Source organism: Chanos chanos, chromosome 1 (assembly GCF_902362185.1).
Source record: "Chanos chanos chromosome 1, fChaCha1.1, whole genome shotgun sequence".
Classification (NCBI taxonomy): domain Eukaryota; kingdom Metazoa; phylum Chordata; class Actinopteri; order Gonorynchiformes; family Chanidae; genus Chanos; species Chanos chanos.
In genome coordinates this window covers 5,937,211-5,947,210 of record NC_044495.1, presented here as the reverse complement: position 1 = coordinate 5,947,210, position 10,000 = coordinate 5,937,211, and the positions used below count along the sequence as shown (strand labels likewise).

The 10,000-nt window shown below is 42.0% G+C and overlaps 1 protein-coding gene across 1 annotated transcript in view; it reads right to left on the bottom strand.

The window, feature by feature from the left end:
* Nucleotides 1-10,000, bottom strand: part of lamc3 (laminin, gamma 3) — a 66,751-nt gene that overhangs the window by 30,640 nt on the left and 26,111 nt on the right. Inside the window, exons 8-9 of the mRNA XM_030774870.1 lie at nt 9,472-9,608; nt 6,595-6,714 (exon numbers count right to left, since the gene is read on the bottom strand). Coding sequence (XP_030630730.1) covers nt 6,595-6,714; nt 9,472-9,608 — 257 coding nt within the window. The remainder of the gene's footprint in view (nt 1-6,594; nt 6,715-9,471; nt 9,609-10,000) is intronic.

Here is a 10,000-nt window from a genome sequence, read left to right as displayed (position 1 = left end):
CCAAAGCTCTCATTACAGACATTGTATTGTATCTAAATGTAATGAAACCTACAGTCTAGGTACTTTAACTCCAAAGTTAAAGTCATTTGGAGATTAATTAATGGCAAATGAATGGGATATGATTCACGTATCATCGGTGAATAAAAAAAAAACGTTCTTGGTTGAACGAAAAATTAATATTTTCGCTGGCTTGACCTTTTATCTACTCTCTGCAAAGCAAGAGTCTATTAGCGAAATTCTCCCCCTCATGAAGATATGTAGATGTAGGCCTCCCAAGTCACAAACCACATTTTCTCTACAGTTAAGTTAAAAACTGTCCTATCTCTGAAATGACTTTTGTAAATTCTACTCATTATGTGGTTACATTTAAAACAATTTCATAAGTTATAGGTATGCCTTTGGTTTTTGAATAACTCCAAAAGTATGATCCGGATTCAAATGCATGCCTTAATTAACATACAAAGTTTACCCTCAAACTGACAACTGCAAATATATGCCCTCGGATTTGCAAATAAAGTGTACAATGTCACTCGAAATTTGAAATTATTTGCATGGTTAAATCTGTTAATAACTTGATAATGAAAATGCAAATCATGACAAATCGTGATCTGGTAAATGTTAAACAATTTTCCAATATAAATCGCAGTGTGAATATATCTGCAAATTTGCTCTCTGTGTGACATGCAAATATCATCTTCAAATAACCAAGTCACACATTTAAACCGGCCAATCGCAATCTGTCAGTCCAGCTCAGACGCATCTCTATAGATATCAGTTTGTACTTAAAGGTCACCTTTTGGACTGACAAACAGCAGGTCCCATTTTGTGTATTTCTGGGTAGGAGAAAGCCAGGCCAAAGGTCACGCGACCCCTAAAGAACGTTATAAGTGGAAGCAGAGATAGAGTAGAGTAGAGATCATTTTTGAATAGTCAGTATTAACAAATACACTAACCTCTTCCTTTTCCTTTTTTTTTTTTCTTTCTTTTTTTCCTCACAAGATCTTTGTTGAGCAAAGATTTTCAAATCATTCTGAATGCAAGTCTAAGTATTTACACTTAGTGATTTGAGTTTCCATTTGAATTGTTGTTGTTGTTTTTTTTTTTTTTGTTTGTTTGTTTTTTTTCCTGTTGGCAAACTGGGGCACATGCTTAATCTCCATTGTTTGGTTATTTGTTGACACACACTTCACACATTTTCAACTCATTATCTTCACATTAACAAACTTTTGGCAGCGTTCTGACAAACCAAGTGCTATGAGGTCATTTGCATAAACGCCACCCTCCCTGAAATTATTTGCGTGATTTCTCTCTATTTGGGGTCATATACATCACTGGGTCACATTCATCATTTGTGTACCTTATGATGTAACATTCATAAAAACGCTATCCTCCATGCTGAATTCTCTGACGGCCATGATTCATCAGGTATCCACAGGGGGTCCACACGACCATGCGTTAATCAGCATCTACGGCGAGCCATTGAAATCCACAGATAAGGAAACCCTGTCGTGCCTTTAGATTCTGCTAATTCAACACGATCGGCGTAGATTTATCTGAGCCGACGTGACAGTGAGAAGACAGAGCAGAGAAGAATCAAACCTCTCTTGAGAAGGAGAGAACGTTACAAAAGAGAGTGGCGACGAATTCCTTCAATTCGGAAAAAGAAAGAGGAGTGTTATGAGACACTGAGAGTGTGTAAAAAACAAAAAGAGAAAATGCATGCATTTTTTCATCTACCTCCACATGTCTAAAAACAACTGCGATCAACCATGTAACCGCTGATACTTCCACATATACCCAAACCAGCTGTCTCCAGGGCAACGGTCCAGTAACATTTGTCAACAACAACAACAACAACTACAACAACAAAAGAAATGCAGCTGAGTCTTCCAATCAATCTTTTCTTCAGATTTTCTTCTTCTCCAAACAAATCACCCTTTACTTGAATTAAATTACTCATGCTTCACACAAACAAACCCAACAGTTCTCCATAGGGCATGCACAGTCTGACAGACGCGGTTTGGAGTTTGTCTTTTCAGATTTTCACTGGCTGTCTGGGACTGTCTCTACACATAAGACTTTGACTTTTTTTTTTTTTTTTATGAAACTGAAAAACAAACACAGTGAAACAGAGTTCATGGATAGATAAGGATTGTTTTTTGGTTGTTTGCTTGTTTGTTTTAATCTTTGTATTTGTATTAATGATGTGACTGATGATGAGAAGCATAATCTGGGTATGAGATGAGGAAGACATCTGCATCTGACATCTAAGATATCTAAGTGATTGGAATTTTTAAGACATCAAGATTACTGAGAGAGAGAGAGAGAGAGAGAGAGAGAGAGAGTGAGAGGGAGAGAGAGTGAGAGAGAGAGAGAAATCGCTGCCAGTCCTCTGATTGGCTGTCGGATCCTGTTGGCAGATAGACTCATGGATATAACTGCCACTTGACCGTATGTACAATCTGCTTGGTGAAAGAGCCTGCCAAAGCCCAGGGTTACACTCATGTCAAGTGAAGTTCTTAATCCCCCCCCCCCTCTCTCTTTCTCTCTCTCACTGTCCATCTGTGTGGTTGAGGCCTTGCCAGGATGGTATCAGGGTCTATGTGTGTGTGTGTGTGTGTGTATGTGTGTGGGTATGTATGTGCCCTGTGGGGTTTTTCTTCAAAGCAGAGAGAAATGGTTCTTTCTGTCCTCTTACCACAGAGAAAACACACACACACACACACACACACACACCACGCGGTGGTAGTGAGCTGATTCAGGGAGCCTGGGGAGCTTTTGGCGGAGCTGTTCTCGTGTCCATCAGCGAGTCACTTCACCACCACTGTGGGATCCTCGTCGTGTCAAAAGCGAAAAGCTGTGCCCAGCGAGCATTTGAAAAACATCTGCTGCTTTTTTTTCCTTCTTCTTCTGACACACATACATTCACCTGCACACATGTACACACACACACACACACATGTACACACGTACACACACACACACACACACACACTCACAGACATGCGCACACTGACATAGACACAGACACACGAACACGTACACACACACACACATGTACACACGTACACACACACACACACACACACACACACACACACACACACACACAGACTCACAGACATGCGCACACTGACATAGACACAGACACACGAACACGTACACACACACACACATATGTACACACGTACACACACACACACACACACACACTCACAGACATGCGCACACTGACATAGACACAGAGACACGAACACGTACACACACACACACATATGTACACACGTACACACACACACACACGTACACACGTACACGCATGCACACACACACACACACACACACATACTCACTCACACATGCGGACTGAGTGATTTCCCTTTTTCCTCAGAAGACAAGATGAAAATCCGTCATTGGAAAGCGACCAAAATAGGTGACAAATAGATTAGCAGGCATTAGAGAGAAAAATGTATTAGTGTGTGTGTCCTCTGCTACGTTCCACACACTGAGTTATCTCACACCGCGGAACGAGGGACGACGCGAAGGGATTACTGAGCGAAAATAAAACAGGAGAAAAAAAAAAAACATAAATGAGAAAATATTGGGGGGGGGGGGGGGGGGGGGGGGAGGACATAGAAAGTTATGTTGTTGCTGCTGTCAGAACAGTTCTTCTTTAATCTTTTGAGCGACTGTACAAAGCCGAAGCAGAACGGGCGAGGGGGGGGGGGGGGGGGGGGGGGGGTTGGGGTGGGGGTGATAGAGAAGAAGGGGGAGAGGGGAGAAAATGAGATCATTAAAGGCGACGATGGGAAGCAATAGATCTCTGCGTTTGACTTTGCGGGCCAGAACAACGCAAACAAGCCCTGTGCCGTGATGATAAGCTAAACACCGCGAGACGTTACAAAGCGCTGAAAAACCGCTCTCCAACAGCATGGGTACTAATCAGAGCTGGAGAAACAGAGATGGATGAGGCTGCGTAGACACACACATTCGTTTATGCCTTTGCGCGTATACACTCACACACACTCAGACACACAGATACACACACAAACACACACACACAGACACACAGGCACGCAGATACACAAACACACACACACACACACACACACACAGACACACTGATACACACACACACACACACACACACACACACACACACACACACACAGGCACGCAGATACACACACACACACGCGCGCATGCGTGCGTGTACAGTATCTAACATACCATATGCAACAAAATGTCCTTGTCATTCACACGAGAGGAATTCTAATGTTGCAGCTTGTAAATGAAGAGGGAAAATTATATGAGGCCTATCTGTGTGTGTGTGTGTGTGTGTGTGCGTGTGTGTGAGAGAAAGTAGTGTGTACGTGAAAGAGAGATGCGCGTGTGTATAAGTGTGAATGTGTGTGTGTGTGTGCGTGTGTGAGAAAAAGTAGTGTGTATGTGAAAGAGAGATGCGCGTGTGTATAAGTGTGAATGTGTGTGTGTGTGTGTATGTGTGAGAGAGAAAGTAGTGTGTATGTGTGTGTGTATGAGTGTGAATCTGTGTGTGTGTGTGTGTTTGTGTCTGTGTGTGTGTGTTTGAGTCTGTGTGTGTGTGTGTTTTCTGCCATCTGAATGGAGTGTGTGAAGACTGTGAGACAGGGTAACAGGATTTGTCCTGCTGTGTTGAATGCCCAGTGTGTGCGCTCTGAACAGAGACGCACAGCTCAATTAATGCGGCTTCTTCACAGAGGGCCAAATCGCTGGCCCTTGTATGCGCTCCAGGCATTTTAAGTGTGTGTAAACAGGCCCCGGGTCTAATATTTCACACTGTTTTAGGTCCTTTTCAATGGCGCTTTTAGTTTAAAAAAAAAGCAGGGCTGAGAACATTTACTCTGGACAAACCATTATGGCTTTTCTATCATTCTTTTTTTTTTTTCGTGGTTCGTTGGTTTTCTGAAAAAAGACGGATTATAGAGGTCAGAACCGTAGGTGACTGCCAAACTGATGGAAACATGAACCCAAATGCTTTTAATGAGCCACTAGACCACCAGAGCCACTTCAGACTGCCCTGACATAGTTTCTCCAAGTGTCTGGAGATCTGCTGGAGGCATCTGACAACATTGTTCTGAGGGAAATTCCAACGTTTGGTGGTTAGTGGTGGCATTTTTGCAGCAGACAGCTGCTTAGGGCTATATGCTCAGTTTATATTCTGCCTGTCTTGGAAATCGCTTTGGATAAAAGCGTCTGCCAAACGGATGAATGTATATGTAAATGTATATGTAAATCTTTTTCATCAATGGTTGTGGAAAACACACTCTTAAGAGCAACTCAGTCGATCTCCCACAATCTAAGTGTTCATCTTCTGAGTCGAGATCTGGTGCCCACCGCTGGGACACACAATCAACATCGTTTTCGTGTTTCTCAGTCCATTTAGTGACCTTTCATGCCCTGTGGATATGGGGGGGGCGGACAGGGCCAGGGAGGGGGTTGGGGGGGTGGGGGGGGGGGGTCACTTGCACGCCGGAAGAGACCACTCCCATCGACGGAGCACCGCTTTGCTACGGGCTGAAGACGATCACTCAGAATGGCTTGAAAATGTTTGATGTTTACTTTGCCCTCACAGGAGTCGAGTTGACGTAAGCCATTAAAATGCACCGTAGCATCCGAAAGGGGGCTAGCACAACCCCTCTCAGTGGGAGACAAACACGAAGGCCTCTAGGTTCGTTTTAGCGTGCTCTACACGTGCGTTGGGTGAAGGATGACTCATCTGGTCATGTGACTTTTTTTTTTTTTTTTTGGACTGCTCGCTTGACCTCTTCCGACCCCCTTCACTCGCAAACATACATTTTTACGTGATATGTGCTTTATCGACTGCAACGTTAAGATTTTTTTTTTTTTAAACAAATGACGACAGCCTAATGGAACTGTTTCAGCGTCTGAATTAAATCGAGTTGGCACTGCCCACGTGAAAACACATCAGCGCGTTCTGTGTTTGTGCTTTACCCGTGTGTTTCCTTTATTTCGGAAAGTACAGAACAAGAGCGTTTTTGACACACTCTCTTAGGATTCAGACGAGTTTATGTACGATTTTGTATTTGATGGATCAGCGCAACTGAGTTTATCCCTTTGGTTGTGCGAGACTGTATTAGAAAGCTACTCGTCAGTCTAGGGCGTGCAAAGGCACATGGGATCAAATTAGACCCGATAGGATCATATCGCTGTCGGATAAACCCAGGGAACACAACGGCACTCCAAAGCATTGGGACGTATTAAACCACAATCTAGTATGCAAATTTCAAGACAAGAGTATTTCAACGAACTCGTCCTCATTTCCAACCACTTCTGCGTTCGATTCACCACAAAACCGTATCTACTCTTCACACCGGACCGAGCCGCTTTGCTTTACCTGAAGGGAGAGAATTCGTTACTTTAATCCTGTTCTAGTTGGCGGCTAGAGCTCTGACCACAGATGGTCTGAGAAACACCAGTCCCCTGCTCTATCAGCCATTCTACATCCTCCTATCCTCTGACCTATTAGTTTCCTGTCAAATTCACTCAGAGAAGATGCCCTGGGTTGATGTGTTGAGCTTTTCTCTCTCTTACCCGGCGCCGTGTAGAAGCCACTGTCTTCTTCGCTGTTAGGTAAGAGGTAAACCTCACCCTCTTTCCATATCAGACGGTACTTCAGGTCCCCTGAAAACTCGCCTGTCCAACCGTCTGGGTCTGCAGAAGAGAGGGCAATAAAAAAGGTGTAGTGGACACAGTCAACAATATGTTGTCACAGGAGAAGCCCTGCTCTTGTGTCAGAACCTCACATGATTGGCTAGAAACATAACCAGTCCTTTTCTTTTAATGAATTCATTTTTTTAAAAAACTATCTATCTATCTATCTATCTATCTATCTATCTATCTGTCTGTCTGTCTGTCTGTCTGTCTGTCTGTCTGTCTGTCTGTCTATCTATCTATCTACTTTTATAGAGCTCTTAATAATACGTTATACAGCTCTTCAAGGAGGAATTTAGATATGCAGAAACACGCTATACCCAGTAGTATCCAAAACACAATATACCCACAGTACGTCATTATATATGCACGTACATATCTTTATAAACAGAGGCGATGCTTGTCAAGACGTATTAGTTCAAAATGAAATAAATAAATAAAAGTTTCTTTTTTTCCGCGCTGTTAATTGGCCCGAGGCCATCACTATGTCTGACATCAAGATGTCACACTTTGTTTCATGTTTCATGTTTTCACACAACCTCTTCTCTTCCATAGTAAAGAAACGACTGTGACAGTGCAGTATAATGACATGGCATGGTAATTAATTACCTATAATTACTTGCTAATTGCTGTGTGAAAACTCCATTGTTATGGATTATGGATATCATAAGATGGCAGTGTGAAGTCATTTTCTCAAAGTCACCGCTTTATTACCTTACCACAGAATCAGAGGCGATTTTTATCCATGAAGTATATATTCTTCAGTCAATCAGAGACATGCAACAGATACAAAACTAAGTCTTTTTTAGACAACCACAGGGCTGCTTTCCTGACTTTATTACCTTACCACAGAATCAGAGGCGATTTTTATCCATGAAATATATATTCTTCAGTCAATCAGAGACATGCAACAGATACAAAACTAAGTCTTTTTTAGACAACCACAGGGCTGCTTTCCTGACTTAATTATATGCCTATAAAGAACATATATGTAATTGCTGGGTGCCAGCATAGCTAACCACTGTAACTCTATCTTTACATAGCTAGTATTACGTATTACATATCACCCAAGGCATTATATTAATAATTAATGTAATTAAGTCGGATAGGTAGGCTGGTGCAAGCATACATGGAATTCTGTATGTCAATAAGAGGACCTTCAAATCTCCCCTTGCATGAACTGGGAGCCAGTGAAGGGAAGCCAGGTGTAATGTGGTCAAACTTCCTTGTTTTGATCAGGATTCTGGGAAGACTTTGGATTCTAAACTTTTGGTTTCATTCCCATTTCCTACACAATCTGCTTCAGCATGTGGGTATCATTATTCAATCAAATTATTACATACTACATATCATGGAAGGCATTCTATTACATACTACATATCACGTAAGGCATTCTATTACATACTACATATCATGTAAGGCATTCTATTACATACTACATATCATGTAAGGCATTCTGGATGTGGGTAACACATTTTGCAAAGTAGTCTGATGTAGTCAATATACTGTTAGTGAGACACACTATTTCGGTGTGTTTAATGCAGTTTAATGTCAGTGTAATTAGAATAATAGCTTAGAAACCTTTTTTTTAATGTCAGAGTATCTTCCTAAACACTACTAAAACAATGTAAACTACAAAGTAAAACTACAGTTATAGCAATCGGTTTAGCTGTCAATACTCTATCATCATCATCATCATCATCATCATCATCATCATCATCATCATCATCATCTTTGTTATCTCCACAGTTATCCTTAGTATTGCAATGACTACTAGTTTTGTATAAGTTATATATTTTTTTCTTTTTTCTTTTCTTTTTTTTTTTTAGTTTGTCTGACCTTTATTCAAATCCACCAAAAACTGCCTGAAACAGCATCTAACTGCCGAGGGGTGGCCGTCTGGGCCGGCTGGCCGCGCACGTCCAAACACCTGACATTACAAACTTCTCATTACTGCCCATTAAAGTCAAAGGGGACACAAATGAGCTGTCAAAAGCACCTCACATCATCCTCCCTCCTTAATTAGACCTCCACAAAAAAAGGGCAGAATATCGATCGGAATAAAAAAGGTTGCATTCTCATTGCAGCTAACAGTTACCCAGGTCAGTTTTTTTTTTCTTCCTCCAGAAATGACACAAATTTGATCTTTGTAGAACAGCGTGAACAGCAAAAAACTCGCATCTTTTCATTTCCAATTTGGATTACAACCGTCACTCGGCGGGAAACAGGTTAATCTTGTCACGACCTTGTATTGGCAGGACAGTTAGGTATAAGAAGGTGAAAACAAAACCAGTGATAGTGGTCTAGAGTATTAAAACTATGACTTTGCCTCTTTTCCTTATTTTAGACATTATTATCTTATGAATCTGTAGCTAGTGTTTACTTTAAATCCTTTATGGGAGTAAGAACACTTCTGGCCTGTTGCTTGATTCTGGCATGGGCTGGGTACGCTTGATGTGGCTATCCACAAGGATTATACATCTTTCTGTTGATGTTAATTTCCAACTCTAGGCAGTTTCCACGGCAAAAGCATATGGTCCACTTTACACAAATTAATATGAACAGTCGGATGAAGCAAAAATCACATCATGGCAACCAATCAGAACTGAGCACTGGAGGAACAAAGTCATAATTATTGCTTGTTGTCAGAAAAGAGAAGAAAGCAAAAAGTGACTGAACGCTTGAATAAACACCACATCAAACTGGGCAAAACTGAAGTCAAGTGACGGTAAAGACAGATGCCGATTGGTTGATTACCTTGTAAAAAGTTTGATGAGATGTTGATTGTCATGTAGTGATTGGAGGAGGAGCAGGCCAGGGAGTGACCGAAACAGAAACAAGACTGACAGCCCTCAGGATCATCCTGCTGCAAGTTAAAGGAACCTGGTCTGCACCTGTAACACACACACACACGCACGCACACATGCACACACACGCACACACACACACACACACACACACACACACACAGATGCGTGCACACACACACACACACACACAGACACATAGGCATACACACAGGCATACACACACACACACACACAGGCACACACACACACACACACACACACACACACACACGGTTTATTCTTCTTGTGCACGTCCGAATGCAGATCAGACCATTACATTTCCGCTCACACACTTAACCTTTTCTCCGTCTGATTCTGCTTTGAACTCTCTCTCTCCAAGAGAGCCTCCGCATGTTATGACTGACCTGCCCTCAGCTGACCCTCTGTATGTGTGTGTGTGTGTGTGTATCTATATGTTAAACTCCATGGTGAAAAAG